Genomic DNA, 19,292 nt, shown 5'->3' with positions numbered 1-19,292 from the left:
GAGCCTCTTGGCCTTGTCGATCGGAAGGTCAGCAGTTCAGATCCATGTGGCGGAGTCAGCTCCCGTTGCTCTGGTCCAGCTCCTGCCAACCTAGCAGTTCAAATGCATACCAGTGCAAGTAGATAAATAGGTACTGCTCTGGTGGGAAGGTAAACGGCATTTCCATGCGCTCTGGCACTCATCACAGTGTCCCGCTGCACCAGAAGCGGTTTAGTGCTGCTGGCCACATGACCCAGAAAGCTGTCTGTGGACAAACGCCGGCTCCCTTAGCCTGAAAGTGAGATGGGCGCCGTACCCCATAGTCACCATTGACTGGACTTCTGTCCAGGGGTCCTTTACCTTTTTTTTTTGAATGGGAAGAAACCAGGAGTCCAGGGGTGCTAATTTTCCCTTTCCTCCCACACTTCATGATGCAATTGCATTGCGAAAGGGCCGGCTCTGTATGGAAGATTATTCAGCTATGTGAGAAGCAGCTTAGTTCAGAAGTGGGCATGGGTCATTTTTCCCAAACAGATGCTCACTGACATACAAAGGTCTGGTGAGTGTGTGTGTGTCCTCATGTGATGTTAGCGTGTTTTAGGTGCTTCCTGATAAAGATATTGGCTGCTTGCTGCCCTGGTGCCAGAAGGAAAAAATGAGCAGACCTGAACAATGTGCAGCATAGTTGTCTTGTTGCCATTTGCTGAATAATTTTTTTGTTTGTTTAAAAAAAGCAGAACCTCAAATGAACCTACTGAATTTCTTAGAGTAGTGCAGCATAGTGACTTGCTTGCAGATTGCCTCTTAGTGGGAAGTCTCCCTGAGAAGAACGGTTTCTAATTCTGATTACACCACGGGCAATTTCACTTTGTTTACAGCAGAAGGGTCCTGATTGGGCATGCTTCATAACTCCACAATAACTGGATCTGATTTGGTTTTTTAGTGCGAAGAAGGGCCATAGCTTGTTGATAGAGCATATGCTTTGCATGTGGCAGTTCTCAGCTTCCAGCCTAGGCATCTCCAGGAACGAACAATATAGGCAGCTATCTAATCCTGGAGAAGAACCATTGTCAATCACAGTAGACATCACTGAGCTGAGATGGAACAATAGCCTGCCTTGGATTAATGCAGTTCTTATGTAACTTTAATAACAGAATTATCAATAAAGTAAAGATGGGGTTGGTGTAGTTTCAAACAATATCTGCAAAAATTAGTAGGAAATTATGAAAAGCAAAAGGCCTCTAAGATGAATTGGAAATGAATTTGTTGCCATCCAAGTAACGCCTTCACCCTTTTACAAAATTAGGCTTTGTGTTAGTTTAGCAGGGATGTAGGTTTTTGTTTTTTTTTAACGCTCAACAGACTGTTAACTATAAGCCCAAAAAGGAAGCTGCTATAATTTTCTTCAGCTTGCTTAAGTGTGTGCAGATTCGTTTTTTAATTATGCACTCTCTGTTTGGACTACGGATTTTAGGTAATGCAAGAAAAATGTTGTAAGCTTGGGAATAGTTTATTACTATTTAATGCAAAACTGTCCGTTAATTGGCTGGGGCAGAAGCTGCGGATTTCAGCTCAGGCGGACAAAACGGAGTGCAATTCTACCTAGAGTGGAAGGTGCAGTCCGCCAAGGATTGCTGCTTCACAGCCTCCTGAAATCCTAAAATGCAAGATGGGTGCTCCCCACCTGCCACCCAAAGCACTCTCATAAATCTCAGCTCTCTCTTGGATTGTACAGTGCAACAGACTAAGCCTGAAATCAGTTTGTCAACAGATTCATCTTGGGAGTAAGATGGTCGGTGCCATCAGTCTTGGGTGTTCCCCTTTAGGCCTTCCCCTAGCAGTTCTGGAACACCCTTCTCAAAGTCATGGATTCACTGTTAGAAGCCAAAGGCTACCTGGGGCTCAGATCATGTGAAGGTAGTCAACTTTGTGCCCTGCAGATGTTGTTGAACTCCAGCCGCTATCAGCCCCAATGGCTGTTGGCCAAAGATGGTGATGTTCTCCAGACCTCCACTGCGACTCCCATCGCAGTGGCTGCCTCTATTTTACTCGCGCTTTGTCTCCCCTGGGACTGGTCACCAGTATTTCTTGTCAAATGCCATATCTCCTTCTGTGTGGCAGACTTTTGTTTCTGCAACAAAACGGAACCGCTACCAGATTTTAGGGTCTGATCCAAAGATTTGTATATACGTGTGATTGTGGTTGGCTAGCTTCCTTTCCAGGGAAAAGTGTAAACTCTAGGGAAGGGGACTGAATAACAAAGGCAGGGCTCTGTTTTCTACTAGACTTGAGAGCTTTTGCTATTTGCTCCCACTACATTTCATTAAGCTTGACCTTTTCAGCCAGCTGGATAGTCCGGCTTTGCTGTCTTGGACGTGCTAGGTGACATCTTCTGACCCTGCTGAGAAGTACTGGGCTCTGCCTCTACCTCACCAGGCTCCATTCCAGATCCCAGGCTCTGCCCTCTCCTGGGGTCTGAGTCTGGCAGCCTTGGCAACGAAACATCAGCTTCCTGCAGCTCCGCTCCTTACTCTGTTGCTACCTGGTCTCACTTTCACTCTACAAGCCTTGCTGTTTCCGTTTCTCTGTTGCTCCTTTTGCACCTGCTTTCTAGAGTTGTCCTCCACTTGCCTCCCTGACCTGCTATTTTTTTGGTCTGATCCTGTTCTTCTTTCCCTCTCCTGGAGAGGCTCTTATCCCTACAGTGCATTTTTGGGGCTGTGTTACCGGGTGGTGCTGTGGGTTAAACCACAGAGCCTAGGTCTTGCTGATCAGAAGATCGGCGGTTCGATTCCCCGCAACGGGGTGAGCTCCCGTTGCTCGGTCCCTGCTCCTGCCAACCTAGCAGTTCGAAAGCCCATCAAAGTGCAAGTAGATCAATAGGTACTGCTCTGGCAGGAAGGTAAACGGCGTTTCCGTGCGCTGCTCTGGTTCGCCAGAAGTGGCTTAGTCATGCTGGCCACATGACCCAGAAGCTGTACACCGGCTCCCTCTGCCAATGAAGCGAGATGAGCGCCGCAACCCCAGAGTCGGTCACGACTGGACTTAATGGTCAGGGGTCCCTTTACCTTTACCTTTAATCTTGCCAGCTGTAATAATGTTGCAGCCAATTTGCACAGTGCTGCAACCTCTAGCTGCAGCATTGAGGTCCTTAAATGCTCTGCCACTGAGCTATGGCCCCAATCCTTCCACATGCGAACTGACTGTAGGGTGTAAACTGTACAGTACAAGCAGTACATATGCACATAGTCCGGCATGATGATTTGATACAGTAAGCCCACAACTTACACAGGGGTTATGTCCCAGGGTCGGTGCCTGAAACCAAAACCACGTACAGTGGTAACTTGGTTCTCAAACAGTTTGGTGCTTGAACAACTTGGAACCAGAACACTGCAAGCCCATTTGCAAACTTTTTTCAGAAGCTGAACATGCTCCGTTTTGAGTGTTACACTTGCGTTTTGAGTGTTACGTTGAGGTCTGTCTGTTTTTGCTATTTACCGTATTTTTCGCCCTATAGGACGCACCGGCCCATAGGACGCACCTAGCTTTTTGTGGGGGAAATCAAGGAAAAAATTTTTATTTCCCCCTCAGGTTTGTGCAGCCATCCCCAAGCTAGAAGAGGGAGACGGAGCGCTCTGTCTCCCTCTTCTGCCTTCAGGGACAGCCTCTCTAGCCTCCGTGGGGCAGCGGCTTGCCCCGCTGTCCCCCGAGCTTATGGGGCAGGCGATGGGGAGAAGCAAGCTTGCTTCTCCCCCCCCGCCAGCCTTCAGATCAGGTCGGGGAATAGCGGGGTGGCGGCGCTCCGCCTCCCCACTATCCCCCAAGCTTGTGGGGCTGGCGGGGGGAGAAGTTAGCTTGCTTCTCCCCCCCCGCCAGCCTTCAGATCAGGTCGGGGAATAGCGGGGTGGCGGCGCTCCGCCTCCCCACTATCCCCCAAGCTTGTGGGGCTGGCGGGGGGGGGGGAGAGAAGTTAGCTTGCTTCTCCCCCCCCCGCTAGCCTTCAGATCAGGTTGGGGAATAGCGGGGTGGTGGCGCTCCGCCTCCCCACTATCCCCCAAGCTTGTGGGGCTGGCGGGGGGGGAGAGAAGTTAGCTTGCTTCTCCCCCCCCCCCGCCAGCCTTCAGATCAGGTCGGGGAATAGCGGGGTGGCGGTGCTCCGCCTCCCCACTATCCCTCGAGCTTGTGGGGCTGGCGATAGGGAGGAGCAAGCTTGCTTCTCCCCCCCGCCAGCCTCCAGATCACGTCGGGGAATAGCGGGGTGGCGGCACTCCGCCTCCCCTCTATCCCCCGAGCTTGTGGGGCTGGTGATGGGGAGGAGCAAGCTTGCTTCTCCCCCCCGCCAGCCTCCAGATCAGGTCGGGGAATAGCGGGGTGGCGGCACTCCGCCTCCCCTCTATCCCCCGAGCTTGTGGGGCTGGCGATAGGGAGGAGCAAGCTTGCTTCTCCCCCCGCCAGCCTCCAGATCAGGTCAGGGAATAGCGGGGTGGCGGCACTCCGCCTCCCCTCTATCCCCCGAGCTTGTGGGGCTGGTGATGGGGAGGAGCAAGCTTGATTCCCCCCCGCCAGCCTTCAAATCAGGTCGGGGAATAGCGGGGTGGCGGTGCTCCGCCTCCCCACTATCCCTCGAGCTTGTGGGCTGCAGGCTGCTGCCCGCAAGCTTTGCGAGCCGGTGGGACCTCCCGCCGGGCTTGCAAGGCTTGCGGATAGCTTCCTGAAGCCTGGAGAGCGAGAGGGGTGGGTGCGCACCGACCCCTCTCGCTCTCCAAGCTTCAGGGAAAGCCTGCATTCGCCCCATAGGACGCACACACATTTTCCCTTCATTTTTGGAGGGGGAAAAGTGCGTCCTATAGGGCGAAAAATACAGTATTTTGCATTTTTGTTTTTGCGGCTTTTTTGTTTGTTTTTGTGACTGTGTGGAACCCAGTTCAGCTACTGATTGATTTATTGATTGATTGATTGATTGATTGTGTGACTGCAATTTATTGCTTTCATTTTATGGATCAATGGTCTCGTTAGATAGTAAAATTCATGTTAAATTGCTGTTTTAGGGGTTGTTTTTAAAAGTCTGGAATGGGTTAATCCATTTTGCATTACATTCTATGGGAAAGCATGCCTTGGTTTTGGAGCACTTTGGTTTTGGAATGGACTTCTGGTACCACTGTATAGTCAAAACACATTGGGTGCAATGGCTGGTGGGATTGCCAAAGTCTTTCCCCCCAGATGCCTGTCCCCTTTCCACCCCCTTTTTATTTATTTTTATGCCTTGTGCGTAAAGCTGAATGCACAAAAGTTAAATGCACGTAAGCTTTGAGCTTACTGTGCATGCAGTATATAATCCTCTCTCTCTCCTCTTCCCCTGCCTGGTCGTGCTCAGGAAAATATGGTCCACAATGCTAAGAGCAGAATGCTTTGCTTTTGGATAAAGGCATCTGCTAGACTAGAGATTCGCTAGAGGTGCTTTGGAGCCCCAGCTGTGCTTGGCTTTAATGGAGGTTGTGAGTGTGTGCTGTGAGCAGTTGTTCTTTTTAGCATTAGAGTAGAATAGAATAAGTGGGATGTGGGTGGCTTTGTGGGTTAAACCACAGAGCCTAGGACTTGCCGATCAGAAGGTCAGCAGTTTGAATCCCCACGACAGGGTGAGCTCCCGTTGTTCGGTCCCAACTCCAGCCAACCTAGCAGTTCGAAAGCACGTCAAAGTGCAAGTAGATAAATAGGTACCACTCTGGCGGGAAGGTAAATGGCATTTCCGTGCACTGTTCTGGTTCACCAGAAGCGGCTTAGTCATGCTGGCCACATGACCCGGAAGCTGTACGCCGGCTCCCTCGGCCAATAAAGCGAGATGAGCGCCACAACCCCAGAGTCGGCCACGACTGGACCTAATGGTTAGGGGTCCCTTTACCTTTAGAATAGAATTTTAAAAAGTAAATGGTTGCTTGTTTCCTGTGGCAACCATGATTATTTACCTCCCCCTGCAACACCCCTAATTCACCTTCTTTTTATTTTTTGTTTTTCAGTGAATTTATTGGACTCTCGATCAGTAATGGGGGATCTTGGATGGATAGCCTACCCGAAGAATGGGGTAAGTTTCTCTTGTGCCATGTGATGTGCTAATAATAGTTCTCTTTCGTGCAAGGTTCTCCAGAGCAGTTTGTGCACCGCTATGCTCAAGGCTGCAACTCGGCTTCCAGATAACTCTGCCCAGAATCTCCCAGATCTTGGGGCCAAGCTAGATGACATTAGTCACATGTTTAAACAAGTATGTCTAACATGGCCTCTTTTATTTTTGGAGCAAAAACATCAATGGGGACCCAGTCTGGATAATATGCTCTGGAACAGGACCCCCTATGACTGAATGGGACACTGAACCTTGCTGCTTTTTAACCCAGCATGTTTCTGCCATGAGAGCCAGTGTGGTGTCGTGGTTAAGAGCGGTAGTCTCGTAATCTGGGGAACCGGGTTCGCGTCTCCGCTCCTCCACATACAGCTGCTGGGTGACCTTGGGCCAGTCACACTTCTTTGAAGTCTCTCAGCCCCACTCACCTCCCAGAGTGTTTGTTGTGAGGGAGGAAGGGAAAGGAGAATGTTAGCTGCTTTGAGACTCCTTCGGGTAGTGATAAAGCGGGATATCAAATCCAAACTCTTCTTCTTCATATTCACCATACCTTTTGTTGTTCTGACCTCTCCCTTCAGATGGGTGTGCGTGTAGTCATTGTCAAGCCTGTAGAGGTTTTGCACTCCAAAATCTTGTCTGCCAGGATTCTTATCTCCTTTTCTTATTCGAGGTCCCCATTGAAGACTGTTAAAGCAGAAGTATTCAATATGGTGCCCTCCACTTGAGGCTGAACTCCAACTTCCATCATCCCTGGCCATTGGCCATGAAGGCCAGAGCTGATGAGAGTTGCTGTCCAACCTCCCCATTAAAGGGTCATCTTGGACTCTTAGAATCATAGAATCATAGAGTTAGAAGAGACCACAAGGGCCATCGAGTCCAACCCCCTGCCAAGCAGGAAACACCATCAGAGCACTCCTGACATATGGTTGTCAAGCCTCTGCTTAAAGACCTCCAAAGCAGGAGACTCCACCACACTCCTTGGCAGCAAATTCCACTGTCGAACAGCTCTTACTGTCAGGAAGTTCTTCCTAATGTTTAGGTGGAATCTTCTTTCTTGTAGTTTGGATCCATTGCTCCATGTCCGCTTCTCTGGAGCAGCAGAAAACAACCTTTCTCCCTCCTCTATGTGACATCCTTTTATATATTTGAACATGGCTATCATATCACCCCTTAACCTCCTCTTCTCCAGGCTAAACATGCCCAGCTCCCTTAGCCGTTCCTCATAAGGCATCGTTTCCAGGCCTTTGACCATTTTGGTTGCCCTCCTCTGGACACGTTCCAGTTTGTCAGTGTCCTTCTTGAACTGTGGTGCCTGCTACCAGCTTGGAAAAAGAAATAGTCAATCTACAGGTGCAACAACTATGATTGACTAAAATAATGGAGATTTTTTTAAAAAACCAAGCTGGCCAGACTGTTGACTACTTCCAGAATTCCCTAGGGCCTTCTGGTGGTTCCCTCACTACAAGAAGTGAGGTTACAGGGAACCAGGCAGAGGGCCTTCTTGGTAGTGGCGCCCGCCCTGTGGAACACCCTCCCATCAGATGTCAAGGAAATAAACAACCACCTGACTTTTAGAAGACATCTGAAGGCAGCCCTGTTTAGGGAAGTGAAGTATAGGTGGGTTCCCACGAGGCAAGACACAGTAATAACAGTGAGAACGTTTATTGAACGAACAGAGCTGGACGACAGGGACAAAGCAACTGCTTATATACATTTCTGAAGGCCTGGGCCAATCCCACTCCCAACGTGATTGGTTGTCTAAACTTCCAAGCTGCGAATCATGACTCAGAGTTTAAGGGCCAATGGCAGAAGCCCAAATCATGAAATGTTCTGTGATTGGATATTATATATCGAATCAGAACACAGGAGCTCAGATTCCTTCGTCCAGACTCAAGCTCAGGCAAACACAGACCACTGAATACATAAGAGGAAGTTTTTAATGTTTGATGTTTTATCTTGTTTTTAATATTCTGTTGGGAGCCGCCCAGAGTGGCTGGGGAAACCCAGTCAGATGGGGAGGGTATAAACAAATTATTATTATTATTATTATTATTATTATTATTATTATTATTATTATTATTATTGACTTGAGTTCAGTAAACCCACTTCTCTGAGATTTGTGCCCCAATATATTCACAGCCTTTTTTCAGATGTCGGAAATGCTGCTTTATTTCTCTACAACTGGCTTGCCATTTGTTTTCTCTCGTTTTCCTTAATATCCTCTCTCTCTCTCGATCTGCTCTATGTAAATATTTAATTCTCAATTCCAGATATAGATTTGAAAAGTGGTTGCTGTAATTAAAATGAAACTGGAGGAGGAGAAGCTTCTGAAGCCTGAACTTCCTTCCCCATATGCTCTGTTGTCGGGACGTCCTTTGAGGGATGCTTAGTGTACCAAAGATTCATCTTCTTGTGGTTCTTTAGCAAGGTTTAGCCAGAAAACAACCCTTCCTTTCAATAGACTGCCTGATTAATGCCTATTACCAATACTGGCGTCTTCATCATTTTAATAGCTTCCCAGTGCTTTGTAGTGATTCAGTGTGATGGTTTGCTTTAAGCTAGCAAAATCAAATTACTTTTTCTGGAAATATTTATGCTTGGTTTGAAGTATGTCATTTTTATAAAATAAAATAAAAATAAAAATAAAGGAGATCTGTTAATGGCAGCTGCAAAATATTTCTTGACTTCTAAATCTTGGGCTACAAAAAAAACCCAGCAGATTGCATGGTGGAGGAAATTGCACGAGGAGTCCCTCATGTAGAAGCCAAACCACATGTCAGGGGGAGAAGGCAGGGTTAGAGAACTTTATGGCATACTAGTTCCAAATGTGGAGAGAGGCTTTCAAAATGTGGAAGGCCACACAAACATTTGATTTTTGCTCCGATAATATGTTCACAACTGAGGCAGTTGAATTATATAGTCACTGACCTTAAGTGACTACTACAACAGCAATTCTTTATTGCGTGTCAAGGTCCCCAGGGCCACCCCAATAACTCACACATCCAACAGAAATTTTGTTTAAGGTTTTTGGCATAGTTTTGGCCACAACTTTATTAAAATTCAAAAATGTGAGTGCTTGCTTAGGCATTGTTTGCGACTTTCTGCCCCCCCCCATGGGGGACAGACTGACATTCCGCACGCCTGTGAAAGTCAGAAAAGGGGAATACACTTGGGGGTAGCGACGGAGCAGGCAACCTGCCCTCAGCCTTCCCCAAATGCAGCCAGGGGCTCTTGCGTGGCCCTAGCCCCTTGACAGGGTTCGGACAAAAGCAAAAGTGAGCCCCTGTATTCCTTTAACGGAATCCCTTGCAGCAGCAGCATTAGAGGGACAGGCACAGCCAATCCATGCCCCTCAACCAACCAAACCATAAACCAATGCCTAACCGCAACCTTACAAGTTGTGACGATTTGCTACACATTAGGCAAAAACCAAATGGCCCCAGCCAATCAGCCAGATGGACAAAATTCCTACCAGGCCCCTGCCCCAAGAGCAGACGACCCCATGACAGGCATAGCAAGGTCAAAGCGAACAACCCTAAATATAGGGAGGGGGGGACGGGCAATCTGATGCACGGGCGAAAAGAGGAAGCCCTAGCCTCGTGCAAGGAGTTTTATCATTTCTGGCTTTCAATCAACAAATGGCAACATTAACGTCTTCCCAACAACAAGGTAAACCCAATCACATCAGTGGCCAACAATAAATTAGCCCACCCCACAACTTTGGAGTGTCCTGTCAGCCCTCACCGCAACATGTGCTCTCCATGAAGGAGAACATGCTTTGTGGCCCAAAGACCCACCTGACGATATTCAATGCATATAAAATACATTGAAAGCACACAGACTATTAGGACATATCATAAGACAATGCTAGTTTCTGACTTTTGTCTAATACATATCGATCTCTGATTCTGACCACCAGGGACAGAAACTTGGCAATGGCCAAAGTCACACTGGAAATCTCATCGTCTAGTAAGCAACTTGGCATAGAACTGGGCAGATTTACCTGGTAGATTTGCCATTAGTGGATTAATCAGATGTTGTCGGGTCCCAGCATTTGATGACTAAACCAGAGCTCAACCAATAGTAGTAAATTAGTGAGGAGTTCCTTCATCCATTTACATGGATGCTCAATATGGCATGCATGCCCCTTTCCTCATTTATTATTGCAAGAACTCAATGAAGTGGGCTGCTTTGGATTTTTGTAGGTGTGTTTTGTTAGTGGGTCTCAGCAAGATGGATCCCTTTTTAAATCATGGAATATCAGAGAAGGCTGGCTAACCTTAACTTCTGAAATAGTACTTCTGCTGTGTAAAATTGCACCCAGTAAGTTTAGTTCTGTTCTTATTCTGTTGCCCCTATTTCTCTTAAAGGTAAAGATAAAGGGACTCCTGACCATTAGGTCCAGTCGTGACTGACCCTGGGGTTGCGGCGCTCATCTCGCTTTATTGGCCGAGGGAGCTGGCGTACAGCTTCCAGGTCATGTGGCCAGCATGACTAAGCCGCTTCTGGCGAACCAGAGCAGCGCACGGAAATGCCGTTTACCTTTCCGCCGGCGTGGTACCTATTTATCTACTTGTACTTTGACATCCTTTTGAACTGCTAGGTTGGCAGGAGCAGGGACAGAGCAACGGGAGCTCGACCCGTCGCGGGGATTCGAACTGCCGACCTTCTGATCAGCAAGTCCTAGGCTCTGTGGTTTAACCCACAGCACCACCCACGTCCCAAATACTATTTCCCTTACCTACAGTCAATTCCAGCGCTGACTGTCTCAATTTGGCTTGTATATTGGAACATTGAATCAGCAATATAAATACCATGTTTCAGAACAGATGCAAACATAGTTCGAAAGCACCTATATCTTTGACCTGTAGCTTGCTTCTGGCTACATTCAGACAGGGGGCTTATTGCATAAGTTTTCCTGGTTATAATGCTAGTGCTTCTGCCTCTTGTTGTGTTGTGTCACGGAACGGTGGCTTTTTGATTGACACACCACCACATTGCACTAAAATTTTAAATCTCAGATGGTGGGAAGGAATTGTGTGTACTGGGACACCAATCCAAATTTTGTAATGCAAGCAGTGGTGGCGCTATTGTGAAAACCGCAGGAAAATTACAACACAAATCTCCAAGTTAACGGGGTTGCAAATTGCTTTTTCTATCCTGGAAACAATTAACCCAGAAATGAGCACTAAACTTCTACTAGATTTCCAGAAGCGGCTTTTATGTTGTGTGAAAGATCACATAAAACTTGAAAATGAACAGGTAAAGAAATTTGTTGAAAAGATGGTACAAAGTGCTGCTTGAATACACCCTCTGTACGCAAAGTAGTATAGTGGTAACTTGGTTCTCAAACGCTTTGGTTCCCAAACACCCAAAAACCGGAAGTAAGTGTTCCGGTTTTCAAACGTTTTTCAGAAGCTGAACATCCGATGCGGTTGTCGGCTATTGTTTCCGGGGCGCCTGCACCAATCAGAAGCTGTGCCTTGGTTTTCAAACATTTTGGAAGTCAAACGGACTTCCGGAATGGATTAAGTTTGAGAACCAAGGTACCAGTGTATTTGGTACTTTTGGTTTTGCTATTTATTTTGCATTTTTGTTTTTGAGGCTTGTTCGGTTAATTTGTTTTTGTGACTGTGTGGAACCCAGTTCAGCTGATTGATTGATTGATTGTGTGACTGCGGAAATGGATAAAAGTCCCCCCTCCAAACAATGAATATCATCAGAGCAAGTAAGAGGAAAAAAATAATTTTAATTTTCATCATTTACAATACTGTCTTATTTATTTTATAGTACAGTACATTGATTATGGCTTTCATTTTATGGATCAATAATCTTGTTACAGAGTAAAATTCATGTTAAATTGCTGTTTTAGGGTTTTTTAAAGTTTGGAATGGATTAATCCATTTTGCATTACTTTCCATGGGAAAGCGTGCCTTGGTTTTGGAACGCTTTGGTTTTGGAATGGACTTCTGGAACAAATTAAGTTTGAGAACCAAGGCACCACTGTATTAGCTAACGGGTTACAGCCAAAGCAAATATTGCATCTTTCTTCCTAAACTGGAAGCTAAGTCGCTGGCCCCCTCATTGCTCCTTTGAACTCCTTGAAAACAGGCAGCTTTTTAAATTTTGTGATATGTAGGGGATTTTTGGAAAGCCATGCCTAGCATTCAAGCTTAACTGACCATAGAGTTGAATAAGATTGACACAGTAGACTTGTTTATGCAGTCGGGGAACTCATTTTGTGGTATGGTTATAGAGTTTGTGGGTCAGTTGGGGCTTTTCACTCCGTGCTGTGAAAAAAGAAAAAGTAGCTTTGACTTAGAATCATAGAATCATAGAAGTGGAAGAGACCACAAGGGCCATCGAGTCCAACCCCCTGCCAAGCAGGAAACACCATCAGAGCACTCCTGACATATGGTTGTCAAGCCTCTGCTTAAAGACCTCCAAAGTAGGAGACTCCACCACACTCCTTGGCAGCAAGTTCCACTGTCGAACAGCTCTTACTGTCAGGAAGTTCTTCCTAATGTTTAGGTGGAATCTTCTTTCTTGTAGTTTGGATCCATTGTTCCGTGTCCGCTTCTCTGGAGCAGCAGAAAACAACTTTTCTCCCTCCTCTATGTGACATCCTTTTATATATTTGAACATGGCTATCATATCACCCCTGAACCTCCTCTTCTCCAGGCTAAACATGCCCAGCTCCCTTAGCCGTTCCTCATAAGGCATCGTTTCCAGGCCTTTGACCATTTTGGTTGCCCTCCTCTGACTTATGAGTTTGGGAGTTGAGAGATGTGGTTTATGTGAACAGTTTAGGATTTGCCTTTGTGGGTTCTCATCAGAGGTAGGCACCGAACCCTCACATAATACTAAGTCATTACAGTTTTCTTAATAACTTAGTATTATGTGAGGGTTCAGTGCCCTTTGAGATATTCAGCAGTGTCCTTTGAGATAGCCAACAGTTCAGTCGTACCTTGGATCTCAAATGGCTTGCAATTCGAACGGTTTGGCTCCCGAATGCCGTAAACCCGGAAGCTCCTGCAGCCAATCGGAAGCCGCGCCTTGGTTGTTGAACATATTGGAAGTCAAATGGACATCCGGAACGGAGTCTGTACAACAACCAAGGTACGACTGTATGGTTATCAGGGTGGTAGATTAAAAAAAAGGGCAGATATCAACTGCTATTTCTGATTTGTGTAACTGTGGCTCGGAAAAATGTCCGCAAGAGACTTGGCCATGTCTGCTTCGATAGGCATGCAGAAATTTTGGTGTGGTTGTTATTTGACATTTTCTGCTTTTTAGGACTGTGGCTGAGAAAATGTGGGAGGTGGGGTTTAATACCCTCAAGCTGTGATCCTGATGAAAATTGCCCTCTCAGCTGCTATCTAAAGCAGTTTGTTCTTGCATGCTTAATTGTTCGCTGTGTTTCAAATAAACCACTGTGTGTGTGTATGTTTATGGTCACCTGCAACTTGCAGAATCTGTTTAGGCCTTGGCTTTGCTCTGTTTGGTTCATTTAGCATACTGAATAAACCACAGAGCCTAGGGCTTGCTGCCAGCGGTTCGAATCCCCGTGACGGGGTGAGCTCCCCTTGCTCGGTCCCTGCTCCTGCCAACCTAGCAGTTCAAAAACACGTCAAAGTGCAAGTAGATAAATAGGTACCACTTCGGCGGGAAGGTAAATGGCGTTTCCATGCACTGCTCTAGTTTTGCCAGAAGTGGTTTAGTCATGCTGGCCACATGACCTGGAAGCTGTCTGACGACAAACGCCAGCTTCCTCGGCCAGTAAAGCGAGATGAGCGCCGCAACCCCAGAGTCGTCCATGACTGGACTTAACGGTCAGGGGTCCCTTTACCTTTTATAGAGATGTCCACATCTTGTTCTGAAAGCTCTCTGTCCTCCTCTCCCCTGCCCACCCCCAGCCTTTGTGAGAGCTTAATTTTCTTTGTCCTTTTGTCCTGCTCTTTAGCCCCTCCTCCCACTTTCAAACAAGAACACAACAACACCTGCCTGCCTTGTGTGTAACTCATCCTTCTTTCCTCCAGTGATTTCACTGAACTTCCTGTAGTCAGGAACACTTCTCAATATTCCTCTGAGTATTTGCAGTGTGTTGTGGCTCACTGTTCAATTACTTGCTGCTGCTGCTGTTTGTTTTTCTGTCTGAGCTTCTTTAAAAAAAAAAATAATAATAAGAAGAAGACAGATGACACCCAAAAAGCCAGAATCATGCATGGATCTTTTTCATTGCAGAATATTTTTCTAAAAAGGTTGATTCTTCTATTCCAACACCCCCCCCCCCCGCTACAACCCACCAGCAAAGAAACAAGCCAAGTAATTGTTCCTGACGAGGGAGGGGGCATAATTGTGCGCCTGCTGGGAATGCCAGCTAAATATACGAAGCAGGTATCTGCGGCCTGTGTGTGATTTTGCGTTTTTTTGCTTTGTTCTCCCTTGCTACTGCTCTTTTTCTTTTGAAATGCAGATTCTCTAAAACTCCAGACTAAATGGGTATGAGTGAGGTGCTGTAGGAACAATTTCCGTAGCACACTGCTATTATTTACGTGTTTTAAGCGTTTTGTGTGCCCTCCTTCACTCATACGCACCAGAGCAGTTTACATCAATGAAAATGTTTTTTAAAATACAATAGAATAAAATGCAAGCATAATAAACAGTTCATAGCTCCAACACGTGGAGGGGGGCGGAGCATTAAAGAATTCACCTGTTCCTTCAAAATCCAGTTGTAAAACTGACATCTTTTAATGTATGATATTTTAGTGTTTTTGGTTTCTGTGGAAGCCGCCCAGAGTGGCTGGGGAAACCCAGCCAGATGGGCGGGGTACAAATAATAAATTATTATTATTATTATTATTATTATTATTATTATTATTATTATTATTATCTACCATTGTAGTCTGACAAGTGTGCCTATTGTGGTGATGGAAGCCTGTTAAGAAAAATTGAGCTAAAAACTGAGGGGTTCCTCCCTTCTCTCTCAAGATAGTTTCTGGTCTAGTCAGCTCCAATTAAAATGCACAGCATTTTGTTACTGTCAAATTCCAAATAAAGTTTATAAAATATATTAAAAAAGAAAGGTCCATACATGTCTAAGTGTCTATTCCACCTGTCTGTTCATAGTTCCACATAGTTCATAGTTAAAGTTCCACAGAATCTTTTCACAGAGTCTAATGTAAGGATTTCCAGAATATTAGCCTTGTTTCGCCATCCTAGGCTTCATCAGTAGAACAGGCTCATATGTAATATTACAGGGTAGTGGATCTTATGGCATAGTAGTGGTTGCAGACTCTGTGGAACTGTAACTATGCATGAACTGACTAGAGAATGAACTGATCCACTGGGTCTTCTCCTTTTTTCGCTGAACTTTATGAGACTTCCATTGAAATCTACAATTTGATACAATGAATAGTATATCTTATTTATTCAAATGTACAGCTGGTTACATCTTGGGAATCTCAACTAAAGCATCTCTGACAAATGGCCACCCAACCTTTGCTTAAATGCCTTCAGTGAAGGAGAGTCCACAACATCTGGAGGGAGTCCATTCTGCTGTCAAACAGCTCGGGTTTAGCCAGAATCTCCTTCCCTCTAACTTGAATCCATTGATTCGGGTCCTATCTTCCAGAGCAGGAGAAAACAAACTTGCTGGATCTTCCATGTGAGAACCCTTCAGATCAGGGGTCTGCAACCTTTAGGACAAAAAGAGCCACTTGGACCCGTTTCTGAAGAAAAAAAACCTGGGAGCCGCAAAACTCGTCATTGCAAAAATAACTTTTTTGTCACTTTTTATTATTATTTCTTTGACCCCTCAGAATTACTCCTCCTCATAGAAATAAACGTTAAATTAACAAGTTACCTTTGTGTGTGTGTGTGTTCTTCACTCCCCTTCAAAACAGTGACCAGCATACATGCCCCTTACAATGTAGCGGGCGGGCGGGCGGGAAGGTGACGTCGGGACGGTGCGTGACTAACGCACGCACTGCCCCCATGCAACGTCACAGCCAGTACAGCGCCCGCCACAGTGGGGAGTGTCGGGGCGCACAGTGCGGCTCCTCCCCTCACTAGTATCTGCCCTGGAGCCGCGGCAAAGGTGTAAAAGAGCCACATGCGGCTCCGGAGCCGCGGGTTGCTGACCCCTGCTTCAGATATTTGAAGATGGCTATCACATCTCCTCTCGGTCTCCTTTAGTAATCCCGGCGGAGGAACGGGGGGGGGAGTGCATTGCCCCCGGCACCATCGGGGAGGGGGGTACCATTGCGGCCGCCCCCAACACGCACCGCGCACCCTCCCTGTGCCGGGCGCCACACCCCCATGGGTGGCGCACCACGTCTCCAGGACGCATTCCACCCTCCCGTGGGTGGTGCGCAAAGCCCCAGGATGCACGCTGCGCTCCCGCAGGTGGCATGCCATGCCCCCAGGATACATGCCGCGCTCCCAGGGACGCGCGCCATGCCCTTGGGGCGTGTGCCAGCCATGGCCCCGCCTGCTCTCAGCCCCCTGTGCTGGAGCATATAGCTTTGCCAGTGTCTAGTAATACTTTTTTATTGCTTCCCATTCCCATTTCAAATTCAATTCCCATTTCAAATTTTGTTCGAGAGAGTGGGGGTCAGTTCTGGATGGGCAAGGGGTAGGGTTCTGTTTTTTAAAAAAGGAGTACAGTGGTGCCTCGCAAGACGAAAAGAATCCGTTCTGTGATTCTCTTCGTCTAGCGGTTTTTTTGTCTTGCGAAGCAAGCCCATTGACGGATTAGCGGATTAGCGCTATTAGCGGCTTTTAGTGGCTTATCTGCTGATCGGATCAGCTGATATGCGGCTTAGCGGCTTAGAAAAAGGGGGGAAGGAAAAAAAACCTGCAGGAACTCGCAAGACATTTTCGTCTTGCGAAGCAAGCCCATAGGAGATTCGTTTTGCGAAGCACCTCCAAAACGGAAAACTCTTTCGTCTAGCGAGTTTTCCGTCTTGCGAGGCATTCGTCTTGCGGGGCACCACTGTAATATTATGTGTCTTTGCTATGGGGAAAATTATAATTGGACAATTAACGTACACAAAACCCATGTTGTGCTGCTTCTTTCGATCACACTATAGCTGCTGTAATTCTGCAAGTTCCCATGTTGAAAGCCTGCCCAGATTTACTGTAAATGTCCCAAAGGCGGCACAGTGCATATAAAAGATTTAACGTCTGCTACAGGGCTGTGCTCACTGTTGCTTTTTGCTCTGCCCTGTCACAAAACTGACTCTTGGGACGATTGCCCTGATATTGGGAAGAATTATTTGCAGTTGCCCTGAGACAGAAATACTCTTCTATGGAGAATTCAGTTTAAAGTTCCTTTTTTATAGTTAAAATGAAAACCGCTGCTTTGTGACTGCCTCATATGTCATGTAGGCTCTAGAAGACTTTGAGAAACTAGATATCTGATATAAAGGCTTTTTTATTATTTAAGGAAGGGGGAGGAGCCAAGGTATGTGTGTCTGATTTGTTTTTTAAGTTCATCATTATGTCTCCTTAATAGACTAATCAGATTTTTGGAAAATATGAAGGCATTTTGGAGAAATACTTCCTTTTCTACAAAGAAAAAAGGAACATTTCCCTTGTATTGAGTTAGAGGCATTGTAATACTCTGGCACATTTGATTTCCAACAGAAATGCCATAATTTCATTAGTGTGGTCAATTAACCTCCTTTTTTTTAACTTATCTAGGGAAAACATCCATAGAATAATTTAAAAATGGGGATCATACGAAATTCAACATCCATAGAATAATTTAAAAATGGGGATCATACGAAATTCAACATGCACATAATTTATGCTTACAGTTCCTAACATCGAGGATCTGCAAGGCACTTAGTGGAGTTTGCATGAGTAACTGAGACTGGGGTGGAAAAGCAGCCTGCTCCATTGTTTTCTTTAATTTATTTCTTTAATTTGTATACTGACTTATACCTGTAGATCTCAGGGTGGTATACAAAACAAAATCACGATATATAAACAGAAAAGACAGAATCTGTGAAAGGGACTTGTTTTGCAAAGGCTTAATACCTGAGCATTGTTTGGCCTATATGCAAAGATATGTAAATTTGTGCCTTTTTTTAAAAAAAAAAACCAACCCACTCTGATCAAAGATGCTGAATTTTATTTCCTTGGGAAAACAGTCAAGCCACCTTTCAGTTTCTTTCTTTGTCTATGCCCCTGCCCAAGTTTGTTTATGGTGGGTCCACTGTCAAACTGTTCTTACATAATGCAGCTGTGAGTGGCAGCGTATCTGTGGGTTCAGTTGGTGAGCGATAATGATCTGCAAAGAAATCTGGAGCCTGAAGGCATTGGCCTGATCACAGATCGCAGAATTCAAGCTTATTCATTGTGTCAAAAATCCTTTTTTGACTGTGCTGCTGAAATAACCGCCAGTATAATTCTGTGAGATTAAGCCCCTCCATTGCCTGACTGTATGCATCTGACGAAGGGGTCTCAAGGCCATGAAAGCTTTTGCTGAGATAAATTTGTTAGCCTTTAGCCCAAAATATTTTTATTTTTTTATTCATTTAGTAGCCATCTTTCCCTAGAGCAGGGATGGGAATGTGTGGCCTCCAGATGTTGTTGAATGGCAACCCCTGTCATCCCTGATGAACACGCACAAGCCACAATGGCCGCTGGAGTTCAACAAGACCTAGAGGCTTACAGCTTCCTCAGTTACCCCTAGAGATCGGGAGAAGCAGGAACAGTTCATTCTTAAGGGCGGAGAAGGTAACCAGAAAGAGATGGTGGGAGAAATGGATATTGTAGAACTGTCATCGCCCCTCCTCCCCTTTGTCTACCTTGATCTCCTCTTGACTACTCTGCCTGTTTCCAAGAGAGCCTACAGAATTCTCAATATTTTATTTTTATTTATTACATTTTTATGCCACCTTTACATTCCAGTGAGCTGGAGGTGGTGTACATGATTCTCCTCCCTCCGATTTCATCCTCATAACAACTCTCTGAGGTAGGATAGGCTAAGAGCTTTGTAGCTATCCCTTTCCTTGCTTTTATACTTTGCAGTCATGGCTTCTGGACTGTGTGCTTTGCTGCCGAACCTGTACAATCGCTGTAGGGGAGCGGGTAGTGCTGTGGTCAAAACCACTGAGCCTCTTGGGCTTGCCGATCAGGAGGTCAGCGGTTCGAATCCTTGCAACGGGGCGAGCTCCCATTGCTCTGTCCC

The 19,292-nt window shown here is 46.1% G+C and overlaps 1 protein-coding gene across 8 annotated transcripts in view; it reads left to right on the top strand.

Annotated features, from left to right (window-relative positions):
- EPHA5 (EPH receptor A5) overlaps positions 1–19,292 on the top strand; it is a 264,632-nt gene that overhangs the window by 21,720 nt on the left and 223,620 nt on the right. For all 8 annotated transcript variants that reach the window (XM_082194742.1, XM_082194741.1, XM_082194746.1 and 5 more), the window contains exon 2: positions 5,994–6,058. In XM_082194742.1, coding sequence (XP_082050868.1) covers positions 5,994–6,058 — 65 coding nt within the window. The remainder of the gene's footprint in view (positions 1–5,993; positions 6,059–19,292) is intronic.

Source organism: Podarcis vaucheri, assembly GCF_965113315.1.
Source record: "Podarcis vaucheri genome assembly, chromosome: 13".
In the NCBI taxonomy this organism is placed as follows: Eukaryota; Metazoa; Chordata; class Lepidosauria; order Squamata; family Lacertidae; genus Podarcis; species Podarcis vaucheri.
This window is presented reverse-complemented; position numbering and strand designations above follow the sequence as displayed.